The 25223-nt window shown below is 40.0% G+C and overlaps 2 protein-coding genes across 2 annotated transcripts in view; both read right to left on the bottom strand.

Annotated features, from left to right (window-relative positions):
* Nucleotides 1-541: 541 nt before the first annotated feature.
* lbr (lamin B receptor) lies at nucleotides 542-17098 on the bottom strand. Its single transcript, XM_003453026.4, has 14 exons — nucleotides 16932-17098; nucleotides 12394-12568; nucleotides 11683-11898; nucleotides 9663-9746; nucleotides 8593-8779; nucleotides 8199-8395; nucleotides 7609-7663; nucleotides 7154-7348; nucleotides 6950-7053; nucleotides 5919-6044; nucleotides 5619-5787; nucleotides 5432-5512; nucleotides 4917-5039; nucleotides 542-2409 (listed from the first exon to the last, which is right to left on the bottom strand). Exons 2-14 carry the CDS (start codon nucleotides 12556-12558, stop codon nucleotides 2249-2251), a joined length of 1863 nt encoding a protein of 620 aa, XP_003453074.1. The 5' UTR covers nucleotides 12559-12568; nucleotides 16932-17098; the 3' UTR covers nucleotides 542-2248.
* Nucleotides 17099-19694: 2596 nt separating this feature from the next.
* The window catches only part of enah (ENAH actin regulator), a 109296-nt gene continuing 103767 nt past the window's right edge, over nucleotides 19695-25223 (bottom strand). Inside the window, 1 exon segment of the mRNA XM_019345712.2 lies at nucleotides 19695-24194. Coding sequence (XP_019201257.1) covers nucleotides 24157-24194 — 38 coding nt within the window. The 3' untranslated portion in view covers nucleotides 19695-24156.

The raw sequence follows: 25223 nt of genomic DNA, 5'->3' as shown, positions 1-25223 counted from the left end.
AAAAAAGTTTTTAAATTGGTTGGGAAATAAAAAGCAGGGGAAAATGGAATCCGGGGTTATTATAGTCAACTGAAACAATGTGCACAACAGGAATAGGCTGTGCTTTCAAAACGGACATTAAATGACATTTTAATTCAATTCAAGGCAACACTTCTCTGTGATCAGGATTGTCGAGCCCGCCGGTGCCTCTATACAAGTTCTAGGGCTCTCATCTTTTCTCATCTCTTCCCCAGAAGATGGCAGGCATGAGGCAGCAGGGAACTTGGATTAAATGGGAGAATCCAATAAAATGAAGGGTCACTTGGACAGATATCTGATGAGCAGAGCCCTAGGACATCAAATGTCTAATTCAAGCTGTATGTGACTTCTCACCCAGCCATACAAACCTCCAGATGTGGAGCAAGGCTGAAACACCTTCCTGTCCAGTGTGCTCTGGGAGAGAGACACTCATGTCTCACACCTTCATTAAAGCCAGCCACCAACATTTCTGTTAATATTGCAGATGCCCCCTTTTCAAATTAAATAAATACAGACGGGAAAATGAAATACTGTAATTCTTTATTTCATGCTGCAACATTTGTACAGGTTAGCTTTGTCCAGTTGCTGTCACAGAACTGATAGGCAGCCTCCTGGACTAGTTAATATCCTTATTTATTGCTGTCATATATCAAAATACATCCAAAGTATTGCTCACCAGTCACAGTCAAAGCAAACAAGTTTTGTGTTACCACAATGGGTGCTGGAGCAAAGAGAATGGTCAACATCTCAAGGATCAGACTTAATTGTTTTCCCCTCTCTTATCAGGTGAAGAGTATAAACACCTTTCTAAAATGCTTTAATCAATTCTGAATTTTGTCTAGAACCATGGCAGATCTAAGTGTGGAAACATCTACAGTGGTCAAAATTAAAAAGCAACATTAAATATCTAATGAGAAACATTACTGGCATTACTACTTTTACTTACTTTAATTAAAACATGATTTAAAAAAAATATTTACATGGTATTCAGTCAGAACAGCATTAAAAAAAAAAAGCTACCTAATGGAGTTATCTTGCTACTTGTATTATTGCCTACAGTTGCACGGGCATAAAAATACTTAATTTGGATTTGAAAATGCACAGGTTACAAATGCCTACACAGTCGACTGCTCCTCATGTTGTCACAGTATAAACTTCACTAAATGGCCACTGTCAGCTGACCTGGCAAGTTAAAGCTTGAAAAGATAAAAACACCAAATTGATGTGACACTGCAGGGAAATCATCACCCAGAACACGATGAGGAAAACATCTAGAAATAACTGTGGAATATGTGGGGAGGTGAAAAAAAACACAAAGTTCCATCACCTGTGATGTGGAGACTTGCCACATGTTCATATTAGAAAATTACATATTCACAAGTTTATGTCATGTAGCTGTGACATTACACTCATAATTACACACACTGCCTCCCAGAGAGCACCAAGGAGGAAGAAGTGGACAGTGAGTGAATCTGAGGTAGCAAAGCCAAATTTAAACACTTTGGAAGTGATCACGCAAAAAGAAAGAAAAAAAAAATGCTTTAACACATTAGTGCATTTTCCCCAAAGCCTCTAATATCATTTTTACAATTTCAAATCAAAACTAGATCTCTCTATAAAAGTATTCACATCAAAATTAAGACAAAACTTTTCTAATCTGACTTTCTGACAACATCCCTGGTCCTGAGAAGAAACACCGAGTCATAGTTCCACTGTACAGCTTATCAGAGAGGGTAGCATTTTTCCATCCCATCCTTCACAATATGCATAAGCCACAGAATTCCTAACAGGAAGCCATACTTACAAAATCATCCATATTAGCCAAGCTGATGCTGTAATATTTTTAGAATTGGGGCACGGTAACATGTACCAAAAACATAAGCGTGTGGTGTGTTATTCTTTAAGTATAAAAACAAAATATGTATATACAAAAATATACATCCTAACAAGACATTCCTAGCAGAGGTGTTTCATTTTTTCCCCTCATTTTGTAAACTTTTATGTATACATTTTAATTTTTTTTAATTATAAAAAAGGCAATTTTCAAGAAGTCCATAATATCATGATCACCAAAAAATTCAGTGCTCCTTCAGTTCAGAATTAAGCAATCAAAAGTACAAAAGGTCAAATCGGTCATTCATATTTTGGGAGCCTTCACACAGCTGTTTATACTGGTTTGAAAACAGACAAAAATAATGTCCTCAGCTCTGAGTGTCCAGGGTCGATTTCCTCAGTAGACGCGGGGGATGATCCGGTAGCGGACAGTTCTGCAGTACTCGTCCCACGCCGAGCCATACTTCCTCCTGCAATCGCTCATGTCACGTGAGTCTCGGTGTACGAGCAGGATGATGAAGTAGATCATGTAGTACCACGGCAGGAGGTGGCTGAAACCTGCAGGGAAAAAAACAAGGCCCACATCGCTTTAGCCCGACTGTACTCCAGAACATTTTTTTCCAAGTTAATATCAGAAACATCAGAGAGACACTCATGACAAATGGAAACTAGGGCTGCTCGATTATGGCAAAAATGATAATCACGATTATTTTCACTGAAATTGAGATCTCGATTATTTGACCATATTTATTTAACAATAACAATGTATTGAATAATGGCTTCAAAGATTGTCAAAAAATAATATTAAATAGTGTGCAAATACTGATTACAGTGGAAATGTTTGCAATATAAAAAATAAATGAAAAATGTAAACATCTATGTTTAGTGAACTTGAAAATACTGCGCAATATTTGATCCACGTCTGACTCCGCGAACCCATAATGTTTCCACACCACTGAAGTCGTTTTACCTCTCTTTTCAACCAACGGCATTCTTTCTTCAGCAGCCATTATCCTCTCCTCTACAAATAACTTCTGCTTAGCTTTCCGAGCTTCCCTCGGGTCCTCTTAATTGTTGTGACGCGTGTTCGAAATGCAGAGAGGTGCGCTCAATTTGCCACACGGAGCAGCGCGAGAGAGGTGCTAATAATCGCCTCAGTCATTTTTAATGATTGTTGAAAGCCCAGATCGTAATCTAGATTAAAATTCGATTAATTGAGCAGCCCTAATGGAAACATTCACAGATTAACTACAACTTCCAGGAAAAGTTATAAAACTTTTGGAGCAGAATTGAGTCTTTAAACCAGATTAGACCATGGCAATATGCTGTTTAGTTTAGTTTTAGTTAGCTCCCTGTGAGGATTCAAACTAGTACCAAACATCACATTATGTTCACCAGAGGGCAAACCAACACAATGAGAGGCTGAACTACTTACATGGGTACATTAATTTCAACATGAGATTTTCCTTTTGTACACATCATAAAATGAACAACTGAAATAAATAATAAACACAGAATTTTAAAACTACTGAATAGATATTTGATGTCACGAGTGGGTTCATGAAAAAATGAAGTCTTCTTCAAGAGAAAAAACACTGACAGAGCTACCAGATACATGGGTAAAGCTTTGAACTCTGTGGTGCAGGAAGTAAAAATGGATGGCAGTGGAGCTGCTTTGTTTTCCCACTTAAAAATTATTAGTGGGATTGTTGCAAAACAAATATGTAATCAAATTTACTGACAGCCCACTATGTGAAGGAGCTGCAGTTTACCATCAGTTTACCGATCATACCCACACAATGGTCGCCCCTCTCTGGGCTAGGGCTGGGCTATATCATACCGTTCACGGTAATACCGGTGTAATTTTGGGCAATGATAGGAAAATGAAATATCGCGATAGAATGTGGGTAAAACACGCATGCGCAGTGCCTAGGTTTACATACGCACATGGCGGCGAAGCAGAATGAGAAGAGCGAAAGTGGATCGTTAAATGAAACGGATGAACCAGAATTGGTTTGTAAAAATGCTGCAACTTCAGTGGTGTGGAACTGGTTTAGCTTTCGTCCATTAGATACACAACAAAGCACTATTTTTGGTAGAGCATGCTAGCGGGCCGTCGTTATTACCGTGTTGTTTGGAAAATACGGCACACTTAAAATCAATCCTTTGATTTTTCTGCAAATTGACAGTGCCCTTTATAATCCTGTGTGCCTTATGTATGAATTCTGGTTGTGTTTACTGACCTCGAAACAATTTTATGTGGTACACGGCGCTCGAAAATCTGTCAAATGTTTTAGTACGACTTTGCTAAGCTACCAACCCACACCGCTTGATGGATTGTCGGACTCGGAGCATTACGGCTATCGTAGGCAGGAGCCTCGCGGAGTGATACGTACTGTGCTTCAACATAATATTACCATATTGTGTGTGTATAACCTCTTTTTAAGTTTTGTGGATATTATACATGGTTATGCTGAGGATATGTCGGACAATTTCCACTGGAAATGCCTTTTGGTTAAACTGTCCGCAAGGAATTTGCACTGTTACATTTTTATATAACTTTAATGCACATAAAAAACAGCTGCTTGTTTAAGTGAAAATACATTGATGGGTTTTTTGCACTAATAAAGTTGTGGAGTTGTAAAGTATTTTGTCTAGTGTCAATTATATCGTCAGTTATACCGTTATCGCAAATTTTCAAATGTATATCGTGATAAATATTTTTGGTCATATCGCCCTGCTCTACTCTGGGCCTGGTTCTGCAGGAGGTTTCTTCCTGTTAAAAGGGACTGCTTCCTTCCTATTGTCACCAAAGTGCTGGCTCACAGGGGGGCTGACTGATTGTTGGCGTTTTCTGTTTTATTGTTGGGTCTTTACCTTACAATATAAAGCACCTTAAGACGACTTGTTTTGATTTGGTGCTATATAAAAATAACATGAACTTAAAAATAATAGGGTGCTCTGTGCTGCTACAAACTCCTCTGCCTGTCCTGCTCCTCGACTTGTTTTGCATTTAGCATCCTACATTCTTTATTACATTAACTGTAAATGCCAAGCAAACTCACCACAGGGTAGGGACCAGGCCAGAGCCATGATGAGGTCTCCCAAATAGTTAGGGTGGCGGACCACTCCCCACCAGCCAGAGACCAGCAGACTTTTACCTGTAGCTGTAGGGATCGTTTTCAAATCTGGAGAGACAAGAATAAAAAGATGACTGAAGAGCACCAACATGTTCCCGAGAAACATGCAATAACTCATTTGTGTTTCATTTTCTATTTATGTAATGTTGATAATTAAGATTTAGGCCATTCTAACATTGCATCAGATTGCTGTTTAGACTGATGAGTATTGAGTATTCATTCAGTAAACTGAATGAAAAAAAGGACTGGGTACCATGTCGGCAATAGAACCCCATCAGCCTTCAACAGCTGAGGGGTTAATAAAAAATGTGTATTTAGTGGACTATTTAATCTCAGTACTATTACCTCAGAGGCCAATAAAGAATGTTCATCAGGAAAAGAAAAATGAGCCTGTTGCATAACCAAGACTTAATTTGGGATAAGCCCACAGGAGAACTTACGGGACAGTTTAGGGTCGGATGGGTTTCTCCTGAAGGCATTCTTCTCAGAGTTGGATTTTCTGAAGATATAGAACCCAATCACTGAAATACAGAGTGAGAAAGGACACATCAAACACCAGAATGACTCAGCAAAATATCAAAAACATATGAAGAGGGTGAGTGAATTCAGTTTCATGTTCTGCCTCACATTTGAGTGTGATGATGGCTGTGACTGCTGGCAGGCTCAGGGCGTTGGGATGGAGGACCAGGTAATACGCTTGCAAGGTGTACGTAAAAGGAACCCACACCAGATCACCAAAAGCCAACATGAAGCCAAAACCATCATGCATCAAGTCCATGGTGGTCAGAATAGCCTCCTGGGAAACAAACACATTAATCCATCATTCATTTGGTCTGAACAACAGATAGACTAGCAAGTTTACAACCTGTGAACCTGACCAGTTACTTCATGTAAAATTGGCATAGAAAAATACTCTGCTGAGCTTACCTCATTCCAGAGGCCGTCCACCACATAGAGCAGCTGGAACAGGTTCACTAGGATCATGGCATATGATGGAGCATCGAGATTGTGCTTCTTCATCTCAGCCAACGCCATGGCAAAGTTGATCAAACACTGAACGCATAAAACACACAGAACTAAAATTATTAGGAAAGATTCCTGATCACCTGTAACGCAGAACTGCCATTTGTGAAGAAAGCAAAAAATGTCAAAGTGTGGGGGAAAACCTAATGCAGAGGCAGCATCAAAGCAACATACTTTAAACTATCAAGGTTTTATAGACACATGACCACCAACCAAGTGACATTAACTTGTCTGCCATTTTGGACATGTAACAAAGGATGACATGAATAAGGCCCTATTCACACAGGTGTGACCAGTCAGGGATACACCTGAGATACAATATAATACCAGTTTTCCTACCAACCAGTGGTTGCTACACATCTAACACGCCCAACAACTTTGAGTCACGTGCCATGATTTCATGTGAGAAACCACAAAAGTCCACTGCTCTGTCTCTCCCTACCCATCTCACCTCATACCTCCATAAGTGTCATCAAGATTAACGATCTTTCCACTCCTCGTGCTCTTTATAGCTGCCCTCACTTCCTCATTCACTAACTGTCCTTTATCGGTCCTCTTATGTCTCATTTTCTTTATTCATGAACTCCTCAAAAGGACTCATTCCATCTTCTTAACACACTTTCCTTAGTCAGTAGTACATTTCTATCACTTTCCCTAACCATCCTAACCTAAACTTAAAAAAAAAAAATTACATTTAAAAGATTCAAAGATATTCGGCTCTATATAGAAGGAATGTCTTTCTTCTTCAAATCAAATCTAAACTGATGGTCTAATTTAACCCACAGCAGCAGACAGACACAAGGAACTCTTTTAGTTCATATCAGATTACTTAAATTTAAAAATTATTTCCCTGGATGGCCAGCAGAGAGCGCAATGTGTGCTTCAGACTCCTTTTAAACAGATGAAGCAAAACTAATGAAACAAAGACAACCCACCCAGCCAATGAGTCCAGGGCGCATCTCACAGAAGAATTTCAGATCAAAGTTTTTGATGCGGGGATTAAGTTCACGTCCTTTAAAAAAGTCATAAACCACATTGCCTGGAGAAAAGACAGAAGCAAACTCAAAATCTGCCGATTTACATAAACTGGCAAATTAAACAGATGAAGGGGCACAACAGAATGTACGCAAGTTTCTTACCTGAGTTTCCCCCCAGTGCCAGCTCTTCTGAGGCACCATAGCGAGAGCGGACATACAGGTAGATGCTGAGCAGGACAGAGATGATGAAGGTGGCAGTCGCCAGCTGCAGGAAGTGGCTGTGGATGTAGGTGAGATCAGCGCCCTGGTGTACTGCTACTGCCACCACTATAGCACTCACCACTATGGCAAAAAAACCTGGAGGTACACACAGAGGATGAAAAAAAATATACTGAACACCACAACTAGAATAATAATAATAAGAATAATAATAAATATCATGACACAAATAAATGACTTTAGTAGTTGCTGTAAATAGTGCACCAAAAAAACAAAACAAAAACAAAAAGGACAGAGACATTTATCGGTCCAGATGAAGCTACAGTTACAAATGAGTGATCGTCAGGGACGTGACTTAGTACTATGTTCTTATTGGGAGTTGCTTCACACAGACTCACCATTGGTTCTGTACTTCAGCCTCATTCCAGACCTCAGTGGCATGCCGTCACTCAGCTAGAGAAAAAGAGACAAACACCAGCAGCACTTTAGTGGAGCAACTTGGAAGAAGAATGAGAGATTGAAGTTGAAAGCCAAACATCACCTAAGGATGTAGATTCTGACAAAGTGCTTTTTAGACTGAAAAGCTGTTTAAAGGAATATATCATGTGGATGTGATTTAGCCACTCAGTGAGGAGAGAGTAAGCACAGTTAGTGTAGGATGCAAAGCAGCACACTCCTTGATGGATGGAAAAAAAACCCAAGAGCTTCCCTATGTTCTGTGAAACAACTCTGTAAGGGTCACTCCTGACCTTTAATCCAATTTCTGGCTAATGCCAGAACAAACAAACAAACAAACAAACACACAAACAAACAATCCAGCTCAGGTGGATGTTTCCCACTCTTGTTCATAAAGAGAGTTAGCCAGCATTTTATTAGTCTGCCTGTGCTGGTATTACACAGGAGGAGGGAACCCAAACCCCATTCGTGCATGACTACACTTCTCACAAATTTATCTTTGTATTTACAAATTCCAGATCGTCTCACTCACTTTTCCAACTGGCAGGATGTAAAGCAGTGCCTGAAACAAGATCCAGAGGATGACAAAGCCAAGAGCCTGGGCATCCCAGAAGGTGTCAAGTGGAGGCAGAGGAGGGGGGGCATTGATCAGACTGGGGTCCGCTAGGTTGCCTTGAAGTATTACAAAGAGAACCCAGGCTGGCAAGAAGAGCAGCCAGAAGTACGCTCCTGTAGGCAAGAGAAGAAACAGCAGGAATATTAACAATATCAGTTTGGTCAGGTTCAGCTTTCCCTCAGCATCTCTACCACCATGCTCCGATAGATAGACACACAAAAAATTAACTGACTGATTACAAATACAACGAGTTCTGTACAAGCTCACAGCAGTGAGGTTGTGGCATGAAACTGCATTTCCTGCCTCCTACCTATCTTTCCTCCAAAGTCGAGTGGGGCGGAGGGGATAGTGGACGGTGCTGCAGCCTCCTTAGCCTTTTTTTCTGGCTGATCTGGTTTGGCTTCAGCTGGTTTGGCATCTCCGTCAGCCTTCCTACGGCGTAGATTATAAGGACCTTGGTTTTTCTCAGACTCTGCCTCCACCTTAGCTTCAGACTTCTGGAATAAGATTTTGGGTTATTTAGAATTGCAAAAGCATAACAATTTCAGCCGATCAGTAGGATAATGCAATCCAACTATTTGCATCTCATAAAGAGGAAACAAGATAGAACAAGAAACAGTTACTAGTATCGAAATATCACAACACAAACTTGCCTACACCTGCAAGCCTACACTCCTACCTACACTGACAAAATACATGAATGAAATAATTAGGACATTAAGTATCTTAGCCCAATAAATGGTAAATGGCCTGTATTTGTATAGCGCTTTACTTAGTCCCTACGGACCCCAAAGCGCTTTACACGTTCAGTCATCCACCCATTCACACACACATTCACACACTGGTGATAGCAAGCTACATTGTAGCCACAGCCGCCCTGGGGCGCAGTGACAGAGCCACGGCAATAAAGATCATTGCCGTTTGCTGCTATGAAAAGAACATCTTTTTTTGGCAAAAAACAACAAATAAACTTTCAGAAGTCAAAGAGGGAAAAGTTTTATATCTTAACTTAAATGCAGCACGGATTACTACACACAGGACTTCAGACTGTCAGAAACAGGCACAGTAAAGAGGCAGCACATGCTAGTGCAACATGTGACTGGTTAAATGAAGTACAGTCTTGTGAGAGGAGCCCCCCTCAGTTAGAAAACACACATGGGCCCCCGACGTGCATGCATCATGACATTCCATCAGCTGCAACTTACCTCAGAGCCTTTTAGTTTTGTTTTTTAATCCCTGTTTAAAACCTTTTCACTTGGAGTGGTCTGCACAAATGTTCTTCTATGAGCCATTTATTTTGAGACATCTGAACCTTTTTAAATAAAAGTTTTCACACGTTTTTTTTTTTGTTTTTTTTTTAAATTGCAAGACAAAACTCACCTCAATCACTTTGCTAGCAGTGTTATTCTCCTCTTTCTTTTCATGCTTATTGTTGCTACTGTTCTCTGCTGCCTTTGTCTGTTCCTGCTCAGCAAACAGTGGAGGGTGATTGATTGAAATGACAGAGACAAAAACAAAACAAAAAACAATGTGAGGAACATACACAGGGACTGTGATTGTGTTATGGTCAACCCCAGAATGAATGACTCACAATTTCCCCACAAGGACAAGGTACTGATGAATTAGGACATTTGATAATGGATTGGATCTTGCCAGAAAGCTGTGGGCTATTTCACAGTTAATGGCACACACTTTTTTTTTTTTAATGTATTTTGGGTAGGGATGTTCCTGGCAACAAATTTACAGTTGTATAAACGAGGAGAAAAAACCCAAACATTTGCATTAATCCAGACATCACATTCCTTGTTAACCAAATCATGTTTTAAGTGTCACTAAAATGTGTGGCACCTGAATTTCCATTCTAGTATTTCGCACCCTGGTGCATAATTTGCCCAAATCTGTTTTCTAAAATCAGCATACAGCTACATGTGGCATGTCTTTGAACTGGAAAATTATGTTGTACATTAATAAACAAAGAATGTGTTTATCTGTCTGCCATTAGCAATGGCAGCAATGTTTACACATCTAGTTTTGCACATCCTTTGTATGCACAAGAAGAATTCACAGTACACACTACAATCTCATGCTATGGCAAACTAAGGAGCACTCTCCACAAAAAAGAAATATATAAATGAATAAATCATTTATTTCATCATACAAGTGAAATAATATACTCATGTGGCAAGGTGAAATAGCAGAACTTCATTAAGCACACAACCACTATAAAAAAAAAAGAGAAAAAAAGAAAAAAAAGAAAAAAGAACGAACTCATTGGTCCAGGACCTTATGAAAGAAATCTAGAAAAGTGCTGCTCTGAGGGTGGAGAGGACTGTCATCTAGTTCAGCGGTCCCCAACCCCTGGGCCTTGGACCGGTACCGGTCCGTGAGTCGTTTGGTACCGGGCCGTGCGAGTTGAGGCTCAGGTGTGAAATGAATGGTTTTCAGAGTTTTTAATCGGTTTTCAGCGTTATTTTGTTATCGTTTTTATCGTTAACTCGGTTTTCCTGGGTCTTTTCACGTGTGTTATGAATAAATCTTCTTTTTTTTGGTACCGGTACTAGTTTTATTTTGTTGTATTTATCCGCGACACCTTAAAGGCCAGTCCGTGAAAATATTGTCGGGCATAAACTGGTCCATGGCGCAAAAAAGGTTGGGGACCGCTGATCTAGTTCACAGTTCACTCTTATCGTTGCAAGCGTCTCACGAAGTACTTGGTGCGTCCTTAGCTTTCTGCTTCTTAATTCTTCAATTTCCAATTCCAAGGGGACACATTTCTGACTGATTACATCGTTTGATGGGTGTTAAGTTTTATGAAGGGTGACTTTGACAAGACTATGTCTGTCTAAGCAACTCACTGGCAAATGGCATTGCAGTCAAATGATTGATATAATAATAATAATGATACATTTTATTTATAGGCGCCTTTCAAGACCTTCAAGGTCACCTTACATTAATACAAAATAATTAAAAACATAAGGTAAAGACAATAAAAACAACTATAAAAGCTAATTAAAGTAAAAACAGACTAAGACTGAGGCATGATGAAGTGTATGCAATTCTAAATAGATGGGTTTTAAGATGTGATTTAAAAGTAGAGAGAGGGAGTTTAGTCCAGAAATCTGGTGGAAGTGTATTCTAAAGTCTCAAGGCAGAACAACTAAAGGCTCTGAGTCCCATGGTAGTCAGGCGAACAGGTGGAACAGACAGAAGGGACTATATGACACTGATATAGTCAGGTAACTAAAGAAGAGACTCTCTATATGTAGTATAATGTCTTCATTATAACAGTTACCTGCATTTAGACGCTTTCTGCTGGCATTCTTCAGCTTCTCCTTATCATGTTTTTGACAATCACCAATGTTCTATAATCAGACAACGACAAGGCAGCATAAGCACTTACCATAGGGCTGAGCCTCACTTCCACTGTATCCTTCAGCCTGGTATCCCTGCGAGAAGACGGTGTACTCTCTGTGATTGCTGTAGCAGCAACGGCTGCCGCTGTACGAGCTGACGAGCGACGTGTGGTCCTTGCCGGGGAGCGTGAACGGCTGCGACGGCGGCCTGGTGAGCGGGAACGAGAGCGAGAACGGGAGCGGGTCTGGAAACCACTGACACTCTGAGGGAAAAGAACAATCGGCGGGAGAAAAAAACTGAATGGGGACTGCTATACGTTTGCAACATTTTTTTTTAAATGATAAAGATTAAAAACTAAGGCTGAATTTTCACAGAGCATCATCTTACAGTTGAAATATATTCCTGACCATACCCATGACAGTGACAGTTCTACACCTTAACTATTAGTAGAGTGCTATAGACATTACAGCTACATTGATCCCTTTTACATGACTTAATAACTACATACCAGTAACATCACTGATTAACAATCCAGTCTGAGTTCTCTCTTATTTTTCCTTTAGAACAAAAATATAACCAATTTAAAGCATCAGCACTTCATGGTTTGAACCTACACCCACAGTGGTTAATGTGCAGATCTGACTTCAACGTTGAATTTTTTTTTTTTTTTAAATAACATAAATTCACAATAAAGCACTCAGTGAAACCGAGTGAAGAGTCAGCTGCAGTTCACAAGAGCATGTGACTCTGGTCCTACCTTAATGTCTTGCTCCTTGAGCTCCAGCTCTGTACCATCTTTGTAGATGACAGTGTAGAGCTGGCTTTTGGAATCAAAGCCCAGCACCTTGACCTGATAGTACAGGCTGCTGCCGGGCCAGCGGCCCATCACAGTGTCCCCTTTCTGGTACTTCACAGTAGGCATCTTCAGTGACCTGACAAGGAGTGAATCAGAACAGAGCAAGAGTTCAGTACAGAAGGAAATACAACAAGCAGCGGAGAAAGTGGCTGAAAGTGAAACAGTGAGGACAAGAAAGAGGGGCAAAGAGACTCGACCAGACTGACACAAGCTATCAGGAAAAGCAGAGGAGGACTAACTTGTTAAATAATAATCAATTTAAACCTGCCACTGGTATTTACAGTAAGGCTCAATCATTTGAAACAATGGCCTCATCACTGCAGGCGGCCCCTTCTGTCTCCTTTCGTACCACTGAAGCACAGCATGCTTTCACTTTCACTAAGACAGCTTTGGCAGCAACTTTGAACTTTTGATAAAGTGCAACAGTGGCCGGGCAATAAATCTGTAGTGACTTATCTTAAATATCGCTAGTCATCTTAAGTTGCTCTGATGCACCACAGTATGACGACGGTCTCAAAAACTTGAACAGAATGTACTTTGCAAACATAGAATGAAGCAGCAGCAGCAGCATCATGTTAGTGAGGTCCTGTTATGAAGCAGAATATTTTCACATAATTAATTGATATAATAATTGATATATTCAATGAATCCTGTAACTAGCATTTAAAACCATAAACGCAGCACTAAAGTGTCTACTGAAGTGACAGCAAACTTCTGTAAAACCACTGATTTCCTTCTCTCGCCCAGACAGAGTCACTGCCCCCTGCTGGATTTACAAAGAATCCAGGTTTGAGGCTTTTCTGCACCAGAAGCTTAGACCATCTTTTATATACAGCCTATGTTTGCAAAGTACTGCAGGAAATATAATTCATAATGTAACTGCACAGTGCAATTGTATTGAGAAAATATTTAAACCAAACATGGAGAACATGTTGCTTAGAGCTGTGAGTCTAAACAGGAACTTAATTAGAGGAGGAAAAATAAAATTCCACTAACTACAACCTGACCAGAGATAACTAGCCTGCTGTGGCCACTCATCAAAGATTTATGCTTCAAAAGAATTAAGGCAAAACATATCTAACCTGAGGACATCATAATACAAGGCTACATCCACAGTTAAGGCTAAAACCCCAGGGGGAAACCCTCAAACTACACAGCAATACAAAAAGTCCACTCTGTCTTCACTTCAGATTTTTTTTTTTTGGGGGGGGGGGGGCAGAGGCAGATGTGTGAAACCAACTTGGCAGAACGGGGGTGGTGCAGCAGCTTTCTGAGGTCATCCTCATATACAGAGGTTAAATGCCATTTTTGGCAACCAACTGTCAAGCTTGTTTCCTGTGAAAGCGATTCCTCGGCTACATAATGTAACCCTATCCTATAAAGAGATGAGAAGTGATAAACCATACTGTAAATTTAAATGATGATTAGAGACCATTTCTGTCTTTTTTATTTTTATTTGAATTTCAGCTGTGTCTCTATTTATCCACCCAGTGATGTTATAGATATTCAGTTTACAATTTCACAATTGACAACGTGTATTAACTAACACTACGGAACGGCAAAATCCTACAGGAGTGCTCATCACTGGACACAAAGAGGAGGGCCAGGCAAAGTCAGCATTATAGAACATCAGTGACCTGGGAGGCTCAGTGTCTAGAAAACCAACACACTACTGCAGAATTGCTGACAAGTCTGTCCCTGTGAGGTTTATCCAGAGCTGTCTGTCCTAGTGAGTCGCTCCATTCAAGTCACAGCAACAGGCAAGGAATTTTACACCAACTGTCTCTGTATTCATGAGTGAATTTACTACTTTTGACCTGAACATGTATTCACTGGTTTACCTTTGATGATAACCTCTTTGGGCAAATTATCAGAATGCAGTTTAACTCTGTGACTTCTAATGTTTAAATACTTATTTTATGGAAATAAAGTGTTTTAAATTTCCAGCTATATTTATAATTTAAACAGCATTCAGTGAGGCACAACTATAGTTCACCTGGTTAGGCTGGTAAATCCTAGCCTGCCCTGGGCCACTTACTGCGTGTCATTCGCCCACTCATGTAGGTAAGCAAAAAAACCCACACCAGTATAACCTTAATTAACAGAAGTCTCTGCATTTTGATGGTCGATTAAACCCCTTCAGGGAAGGAGGGAAAAAGTCCTGGTTATTTTCCTTTGTTAGAAGTCAAGATATTTTACAATTGCAAATAAATAAAAACTTCTTTTTTTTTTAAAATCCTGGTTTCCCTTTCTCATTAACCATTTGCTTGACAATAGTCTAGTACTGAAATGTTGAAAATTACATATATTTCTACAACAGAATGATAGATTAGCACTTTAACAACTACATGACAGGAATGCAAGACTTTACAGCATTCAAGAAGAGTTTTGGTTTCAAGCTCTAATCCCGATCTGTTCTGATAACAGTTTCAAACAAAATACCCCAATGACAGCCGATGTCAGCAGTGATGCTAATTAAAATTCCATACTCCAGTAAATGGCAGGTAGGATGTGCTTCTCTATTGGTATATTATTGTATTGTTCTGAATGTCCTAGATCTTAGAATCTGAAACTAAAAAGTGAGACTAATAAAGACTGAATTAAAACCTTTGCAAATATTACAAACTAACTTGAAACAAGTACATTCACCAGGAATCTAACTGAAAGCAAAAAGTCAAACTATAGTGAAATGAAAATTAAAATATAAAATATCAAAATATAATAACTCTTTTAAAGTTGTGCTTTCTACCATCAAACGTCAGAAATTAAGCATGGTGTACCCATCAATGAAAGACTTTTTCTTCAACTTGACAATTAATCTCTTGTTTGCCTTTATAATCACACAGTAACTCCACTAACTTACAAAGCCTCCAACTGTCCAATCACCACCGTTATAACAGAAAAGGAGGAAGACTGATAAATTTCCACTGCTAACTGATCCAATCTTGGAAAAACACAAAAACCCACAGCATCGGTGCAAACACCCCATCTCACAACAGGACACACCCAAAGTATGTCCCAATGCTGCTTTCCTGGCTCGCGTGCAGGCTTCCATATGGGATATGTGGTGTCTCCTGACTGAGGAGAGTTCCCCATCAGATCCCCCCTTTGGGCTGATGAAAGGATATGGCTATAACGTGGGTGGGGTTTAAAATAGAAGACAGGCAGCCACCCTATCCACCCCTCAGCTTTGTGCTGAAAACTGCCCCACCTGGTACGCAGTCCATTTGAAATGTAACATACGAGGCAAACTCACACCAAAAAGTTAGATAAGTCATCTAAAAGGACAAACAGTATGTACTCGAGCATCTCTGGAGTAGGACAAACCGAATTGTTTTATTTTGGTCCACATAAAAGGAAAGGCAGATAACCCACAGCAGCACAAACTTCACTCGGACTATTAAGGCGCCATCAAATGTCAGGTTACTGCAGTGTTTAGATATACTGTAGTTCACACAGTCCTATACTGGTAAAAAAAATAAAATAAAAAATACTGAGTATAAACCGTATCACGATCACACTCATGTGGCTTCAAATGTTAAAAACGGCGCACTTTTGTATGCATTTTCCTCCTTTTTCACTGCGTTCAAATATATGCATTATACAATTATATACATATGTGTATGTGAGATATGACATACATGTGAATAACTGGAAGTACTTGTCAAAGCGGCGCTTTTACTGCAGTTTTTGCGCTTGGGCTAGCGGGGTAAGCGACACTTTTCACGTACCCTCGGATAACATAATGGTTATTGCCAAAGTGCAGGAGCTGTTTCTTTAACGAAATACGCTAGCTTAGTTAGCTTCGAGACAGCGCGGATGCAACTACAAGCGACAGAAAAGGAAAGGAGGGAAAACGTCATGCATTCAAATACTGTTGGCGAAGAAAGCAAAAGCACCCGCCATAGAAACAATGCGTGGGCACGTATGAATAAGTTCGGCAAAGCTAAACTCGCTGACGATAACGCAACAAACCCTTTATAAAAAGGACACACAGGCAGCTGAAATTACGACTGAGTTAAACGTTCGCGTTACGATCCATTAAAGACTCTCTTTCACTAGCGGGCACCGTCTAATTTCTGAACTGCCTATCGTTAATCTGCTTGTTGGCGAGTAGCCCGAACAGAGGTGGGTAGTTAAACTCGCAGTTCCGCTTACCAAAACCGACAAACTCTAATAAAAACTTGACCTATCGAAGAGCAAGGTTACCACCACACGTTAAAACAAATTCGTCCAACTAATTTTTTTTGTTGTTGTTGTTGTTTTCACTTCAACCAACAGAAACAAGATAACCTTTCAGAAATTAGCCAAAGCCTACAACGCTGTTATACGACCAGCTTGAGTTAGCTTCGGCTAAGCCCCAGTTTCCCAACAAAGAGAAACGTAAAGAGTAGTTGCTTTTTGCATTGCCAACACATGCAATTGGAAGACGGACTTACCTTAATATTGTGCGAATAATTCCAGTAAGTACAACTGCTAAAATATCCCGATCACGACGACGAATTAATAAATCAAGCTTAATATTTTTAAAAACGAACTTTGCTAACGTTTGACGTAGAACTCGTTCTCCCTCCCTCTTCGGGCAAAACCCACCAGTGACTTCGAAGGCGCGAAGGCTTTCGATTGGTTAGTACAGCGTTCATTTCAAACGACTCTGCGATTTCATTGGCTATCTGTGGATTTTAACTGTGTTGGGATTGGCTTTGAGAGAGTCACGACTACTTTGTTTACCGGTATCAAATTACTGTCAGACAAAACAGCGGTATTGACAACAATATCCCAAATTAAACTGTGTATGTATAATAGGACTACTTTTTGCTTCATAAACGCGAACATTCTGGAGGGCATAATGATAATTATTATTATTATGAGACTAACAATGTTGGAATAAAAATAGTAATAATATAAACGTTAATACTTAATAGTTGGTACTATTTTTGTTAATACAGCCTGCTTTAGCTGATTGCAGTAACAAAAAAAATGCGGTAAAAACGAATGGGAATCATTCACTTAATTCTTACTTTGCCTGGACAAGGCAAAGGCTCTGGAGACAAATGCTTTCACATAAGTCACCTGTGTGACATTGATTTTAATGCAGAGTTTATCATGATGCATTACAAAATGTTTGCATTTAAATTTACACGAAAATTGCATCACTATTTAGCAGTGTTAACAGTTTTCTGTCATCAACTTCTTTTTTGCTGTAATGATGCAGCAACAGGAAATCCTTAAATCTGTGAGTCATAATGCATTTGCTTTCTCATCATAAAGATACCAATTCATTTTGGTACCCCTTCAAAAAGGTTTGGACCTGTCTCCAATGGAAAATTACTTATAATAAGTAAGGTTTATTTAAGTCAAGCATAAGCAAAAAGTCATCCTTATCAAATGTGTAGTCACTGACTAAAGACCTATTTTAACATGGGGAATAAACCCCCTGATAGGTCTTACGGAACGAGCTGACAAAAATGGAGTGAAAACTGTTTTATGTACAATTTCATGTATGCCTCTCTTTTAAAGAAATGGTTTCAGACATTTAAAACAGCCTGTCCAGTTTAAAGTGAATTTCTTGCACCTGTTTGAATATCTGCCAGATTAAAGAGAGTTGATTACAGTATGCTGGACTGAGTATTTCACCGTTGCATGTATGTGTGCTGAGGAAGATTGCCCCAAACAATGGTAGTGAAGTAAAGCAGAAATGGCGTCTGACAGCAGAAGAGCGTGACTTATTTGCATGGGGGAACCTGACAGTTGACACATTATTGGCACCTGCCGCTCAAAGCTAAAGCTCATTAAGACAATAAGAGGAAGAGGGCTTGATTTCGAAAATTCAAACTCGCCAATCGAGTCACAGCATCGGTGTCGTCTCATCTTCCTCGTCCTCATCTCTGCAGCTCGGGGTGTTTTCCTGTCTTAGTGCAGCTTTCGCCACAGCACAGCTCCTCTGTGGCTGCAAGTCAAAGCAAACCTCAAATGAACTGCAGATGCACTGGCATAGAGCTCTGTACGCTCCACCCACAGGAAGCGTGGCTGTGTATGTTGTAAGGTGAAGCTGCACAGGAACCAATAAAAGAGGTTTATTCTCTAAACCAGGACTCATGGTGTAACCCAGAAAATATATGAAGTTATTAAACTCACAACAAATACCATAATCAAGATGAACTCCGATAATTAGACGCCTCTGCAAGTAACCAACAACGATCCCAAAAACTTGATTTCGCACTTAAAAAACAAAGATGTGAAGTGTTTAATGTGTTGAAAAGTGTTTAATTGTAAACATTTTCCTTTGACACGAGAAAAACCACAACTTGCAGTGTTAGGTTAAACTTTTAGTCTTAAGATTCCTTTGGCCATCCTTTCACACAGCAGTAGTTTGATTGAGCTCACATATGTCAGTGGCACTACAAGGAAGAAAATGCGGACAACATGCAAGCTTTCGAAAAGTGAGCTCATTTTTAGTTAGTTTCCCCTCTTCCTGTTCACATCTGCTCAGTGTGCACGTGAGACGACGTGGAGCAGTCAGACATTTTGTCACTTGACAGGCTGTGAAACGGCGTGCAGCGACAGATCTGGGAGGAGAAAAAGTCCTACAAGGAGATCGAATGCTGATTTCTGACCAAGTAGTTGCAGTCTGCTCATTTACAGTTCCATGTTTCCATTGTTGAACTGCATTAAGATTAGTTTTGTATAAGTTGTTGTTTTATCATAAACTGGGCTTTGGTACTTTATTCCTCTCTGTCAAACGAGCCGTTTCAGCCAAAGTCTTTGTAGAATAAAAAGCATTTATTTGGGCGATTATTCTAAAATAATTTTAAGTAACTTTTATTTCAGTGCATGTACAGGATCACAAGACCAAACTGATAAAAAGTGTTTTCAAAGGTGTGCTGACTCAGGCCACCCACATGAAGTCTGTTCCGGATTGTTTGGTGGGACACGTTCACACCAGTGTCCTGCTGAAGGTCATTTTGTAGCTGTGGCAGTGCTCACTGTGTTCCTCCATGCAAAAAGGAGCAGATACCGGTCCTGGTATCATGGGTTACAATGATAATTTGCCAGCGAGTTTCTGGCATCACCAGCAGTTTATACTGACCATTATGGAAAAATAATCTTGACTTGAAGTTGACCCATTAGAGCATTAACTTAAATGTTCCCATAAAACAGTGAAAAATAGTTGAAGTGATTATTTAAAAAGAAACCAGATCTAGTATTGTATTGCAATTTTTATTTCATTTGCTCAAACAAAAACAATATGTTAGCATGTAAGAAAAGACTAGACATGAGAACAGTATGGTACATTTCAGATGATAAAAGAATACGTCTGGAAAACCCTCTACAAAACTTACTTCAGTCAGTCATCTCTGCCATTATTCCCGCAAATTCACAACTTCCATTCACTCAGCTGGATTTACAAAGTGTTTCCATCATTGAGCAGACCTCACAGCCAAAACCAAAACTTTTTTTTTTTTCCAATCAGAGATTTCCAAGCATGTAAAGAAAGCTACGCTGCTGAACAAAAAGAGTTTCTGTGACATTTAAAATGGCATGAGGGAACACAGAACACTGCAGCCAGACTCATTGGGACTTCCAAACAGGGCTTCAGGTTTACAAAAAACTAAATCACACACACTGAAGATCATCTTTGAACCCTCGTAGGCCTTGTGTATCAAAGTTTGATTGTACTTCTGAGCTGTAAGAGAAAGCAGCTTCACAGCTGCATGGAAAGAAGTCATGAGTTATGTTGAAAGCAAACAGAAAAACACTTGGTGCAAAGATGTTTTCTTGGAGGGAACAGTACCAAAGTGATTGAAACTCCCCCTTTAAAATCAGCTTTAACATGATGAACAAAGAAACTGCAGATGATCATAATGACAGTCCCATAGATATTATTACTAGTCAACTTTAAATCTTTGACATATTAAATGCAACTTCGGAACAAGGCACAAACCACACAGCTCCACAAAAGAGAAACTTCTTGATCAAAACATTTCCACTTAAATTGTGACATCTTTCTGCTTTTGACAAAATCATTAAAACCTAAAATAAAAAGGCGACTTTTCTGAGATTGATAATGTTTAGCAGGAGACCATCAGGGTTAAAATCCTTTGGTGAGAGAGCCACAATGTTGGTGACAGAGGCTCTGAGCGACAGCTGTCACGGTGGATTGCTGTGTGTGTGTGTGTGTGTGTGTGTGTTTTTTGTCTTAAAGTGCAATCAATGCTGTGTAAACACTCTTGGTAAATGAGTTGATGAAACAGCCTTTTTTTTAAGTGGATAAACCTAAACTGTCTCCAAAAAAACATTCCTCCATGGATCACACCATGTCCACACATGAACTGAAACTGCTTTCGTATTGTGTTCACAGTATTTTCAAACCAATCTCAAACTGATGACAGTAACTGAAGAGGAAAATGACATTTCTCAATGTGTGATGCCTGATCTTATGTAGCAAAGCTATAACATCAAAGCCCTTAAACAGTTGTGTAGAATGAGATCCACCAGAGGCGCCAACAGCCACTGAAAGACATGATTATCAAGCCATCTGTTGGGTTAAGTAGTATAAAAACTGTGGTGATGACAACAACAAAAATAATTTGCCAGTTAACCCAAAGATTCTTCTAAAGGGGGCATGGCCACATATTTTACACACAGTTTATAGATGTACCATTAGAATTTTGACAATGGTGTAATGGTTTCTTTGGTCTGGTAGAAATTTCAAAATTCTTCCTCATGAATTCATAATCAGGTCCTCATGGTCATCTCAGCCTGCACTACAAAGCAAATCTGGCATTACAATGTTGGAAGTGTGCTCCTTAGGTTCATCATGCAGGTAGCTGGTTCATCGAAACTTAAGGCTTCACTAGCAATTAACTTTTCATGTGCCAGCCAATGACATCACCTGCTAGGCAATGAAACTCTCATGAAAAAAAGGGTTGCTTGTGCAATCTGCATATTTGCAAAGTTGCACACAGATAGCTAGTTTAGTTAAGCTGTGTTAGCCTGCCTTGTGAGTGACTAGTTGTTGTCAATATGACGGTAGTGTCTGCAAAGATATGCCCCCAAAGGTCAGGAACAGCCACCGTCTGGCACTAAAGCAACCTCCACATATGAATACTGCCTCACCGAGGCTAATGGAGTTAACTTCTACAGAAATGATCAATCGCTTCACTTTGATCCCAAACAGCATGTTTCACTGGTCTGCTGCTCTTTTGGGATATTTACATCATTTTGCTTGCTACCAGCAGCACTGAAACATGTGCACAATATGGCTGGCAGGCGCTAACAAGTTTTAGCAGCCCTCTCAACAACACACAACTAGCAAAGAATCACCAAGCCAGCTGAGCACTTGATGTTACCCTATTCAAAGTGAAAAACAGGTGAGAATGTTGGAAATGTGACAGGTGTCTGAGGGAGGCTGATAGAGCCCTGTCAAGCAGCTAGCATTAGCTGTCACTAACCTTTAAGTAAAACAGTGATTACTCAGTGCAATTATCAGCTTTTCCATTTGATGTTAAATTACAGGCTGCACAAGCTTGTTTGCTCAGGCGTTTTTAGAATGTATTCGAAACATCCCAAGCAACACACTGCATCCAAGATCATGTGGGCAACACAAAACGTCACAAGTGAGAGTTGGAGTCCAGAGAGACAAAACCTGAAACGTGTTTGGGATTGCTACCTAGGAGTGACCTGTGGAGATGGTATGCTGCTGCTTTTTAAGATCCCAGTCTGATGCTTGCAATATACACTACAGACACTCACGTTAAAACATCACCCCCTCTTGAATGCTTCAATCGGCTCCTGCAGAGCACACTGTGGCTGTTAGCTAGCCAAGAAACTCGATTACGTTTTGGAGATGGCCACTCTTCAGGATCTCATTCAGACAACAAGAGTACAGAACCATACCACAGATCCATTGCCTCAACCTATTGTGTTGTATCTTGAAGCTTTGTTGGAACATCAGTCTCTCAGCTCCAAACATCTCTCTCTTATACTGATTGTACTTTAAGCACTGAAGTTAAAGACATGCTGAAAGTGACAGTTCTCTTATCTTATATCATAGCATGACAGGGGTAAATACAGCTTGTCATTTTAAGGATTTGACAGCAGCAGGAGAAAACGGCAAAGAAAAAAAATGACACAGTAAGCACTGGTGAAAGAATGAATGGCACATTCATGTCCTTGCATGGACACAATCTCTTAGATTTTTGGGTTGTCTGGTGCACCTTTTGAAAAAAAGTTTAATTTTATAAATGTTTTAAAATGAAAACAGAACATCCCCCCTCCAAAAAACCCCAACAAAAAACCAAAAAACTAATAATAAAGTTCACCTCCAATGTGGCTACAGATACAGTATCCTAGGATTTATAGAAGAAAAATTCCGAGTGTGCTGTGATATAGAAATGATGTCTTACAGTGTTGCGCTGTTATTCAATCTTTTCCTTCAGCTTTACAGAAAGGTGGTGGTGACACAGTAACATCCAACAGGGGCACAGAAGGGCCCCCCCCGCAAAACAAAAAAGACACTGAAATGTTTGGTGGCGTTTAGGAGCAGGGCTGTAAAAAGAGATGCTACACTTATTGCTTGTATTAAAACTTGTGACGGGTAATGCAAATTCGTGGCAGACCTGTGACCTTCGCCGTACTAAGAAAACAAACATGCTAAAACAAAAAACCCCACAACAGACTGAGAAGGATGGATGATAGAGACTTGTTAAATCAAAGGAAAGGGAACACCTATCTATACGTCTGGTCGAGGTGCATGGCGGGTGAATCAGCACTTCTGTTCAACAGGTAAAGTTTGGTAGAGAGCTACAGGCAGCTACACCCCTCAGTGTCTCATCCACCTGCCGCTCGACGACAGAAAAATGACAAAAACTCTCACTTTGGGAGGGAAACAACGCCTCTGATGATGACTTCACAGATGAAGAGACGGGCCAGGGAGCATCCTGTATAAAGACTGGATTATTGAGCTACTCATATGGCCGTAGATCCACACTGAAACAGACGTTGGTGGAGAGATTTTATTTTTTTTTGTCTAACTTTTTCTCTCTTTTGTATATGTTCAGGTTAAAATAGTATTTGAGGAAGACGAGCTTTACAGTGTCCTGCAGTTATAGCCTCCACCAGAGACTGTCAGTCCTTCATACACAAACACACGCTACCCCTATGGCATTATGGGAGAAAAGTTTTTAAGTTTCCATCCTTCGGCTCTCTGCACACTCTTGATAAAACTTTTCATAGTGAGCAACTTGTGGTTAATACAGTATCACAGAAGAGTTCTCTATTGGATTTATTTTCTTCTTAAAGGAGGACAAACAGAGAGGAGCCATCTTTGCATAAAGACTTTCGCTCCTCTGTCCTCCAGGATGCCCTCAGCAGGAAGGCGAGGGGAGAGAGGGGGTTGTGAGATGGGGCAGTGGGAATACGAGGCTTTGTAGAATGGATTCTGTGAGTCACAGCTATCAAAGGCTACAAGTCTCCTACCACCACCAGCCTGTCTGACACTGCTCCGCACCAGATAATGTCCTCTCTGTGTGGTAAAATGATATTTGTCATAATCGCCACCGTTTTTTGTTGTTTTCCGTTGTTATATTGTCATGTCTTTAAGTTGACCGTGGTTGTCTGTCGGTTCTCGTGGGTGTTTCTGAACGGGGAGGTCCGATTCCTCTATGCTGTGCTGGACCTACCCAGCTCCTCCCGGATTGCTGAAAACACAGAACAAAGACACAGCCACATTCTTAACTTGGATCACAATAAACGAAGCCAACAACTGCAGTTCCTGTAAAACTCACTCAAGGCTGGCTTCAAGGGTGATTCAGTTTCCCCATGTTAAAATACCCAACTTAAGGTGAATCTTTGTAGAAGTGAAAGCATTGGAGCCAAGAGTTATGAGCCACCGTGTTTGTGCTGTTGGCACCTATTATAGCAATGCCAACAGAATTAAAAAAGTATGAGCTCCTTTGAAGGTACACACCCAAGAAGAAGATGCTCCAGTCGTGGTGAATGAAATTATAGTATTTTAGTTGTCAGTCAATTAGAACTAACAAGCAGATATCTATATCCTTACATCACCACTAGATGCACTGCAAAGCACTGCTAACCAAACTTGCTAGCTTGCTAACTTGCTTAATGGACAAGTTAGCCCTTCTTGTCAAAATATGATCACTTCTGGCTCTCACAAAATAAAAATAAAAAAAAATTAAAAGCACAGTGTTCAGAAACCAGGGGGTTAAACCTCCTGGGGTTAGCATCCACCTTTTATATGCACCTATGGTCGCAATGGTTCTGGGAGTGACTAATGTAGGAATTTTACAGATATAAAACTTGTTGATGGCAGTATCAATGAAATATCAGCATCAGAAATCATCTTTATCCTTCTGCAGGTATGCTTCATAACAGTCTGACTAGAATCCTTTCGTTACATGACAGATGCATTTTTAAAAACAAACAGACCTTTTGGACAATTTCTAAAGGAACCCTTGGAGTTTGGTTAGTTTGTGGCTTTATATGTCATAAAGCATGTTCGTGTTGTGTGGCAGGCACCTACAAATCCTTGCTACTGCTGCAAAACAACAAACTGCATGTGAACAATTAGATTATGGCTTCATCTTACAAACATAAGGCACAATCTCACATTTAAAGATGTGACTGCACGTTTCTAAGAACAGGGTTTGTAGGCAGGTTTTTCACTTCCTGTTTTCAACCAGCATTTAAACATAAAACAGGCTACCCTT

This window comes from Oreochromis niloticus, linkage group LG15, assembly GCF_001858045.2.
Source record: "Oreochromis niloticus isolate F11D_XX linkage group LG15, O_niloticus_UMD_NMBU, whole genome shotgun sequence".
NCBI lineage: Eukaryota > Metazoa > Chordata > Actinopteri > Cichliformes > Cichlidae > Oreochromis > Oreochromis niloticus.
This window is presented reverse-complemented; position numbering and strand designations above follow the sequence as displayed.

Bases quoted from the DNA above. Each gene is read 5' to 3' on its own strand.
- lbr (XM_003453026.4), bottom strand. From the start codon at position 12,558: ATGCCTACTGTGAAGTACCAGAAAGGGGACACTGTGATGGGCCGCTGG. The intron at 7,054-7,153 runs GTAAGAAACTTG...TCTTTTCTCCAG, and splicing joins GGCACTGGGGGGAAACTCAG to GCAATGTGGTTTATGACTTT. The intron at 6,045-6,949 runs GTGGGTTGTCTT...TTATGCGTTCAG, and splicing joins GCCCTGGACTCATTGGCTGG to TGTTTGATCAACTTTGCCAT.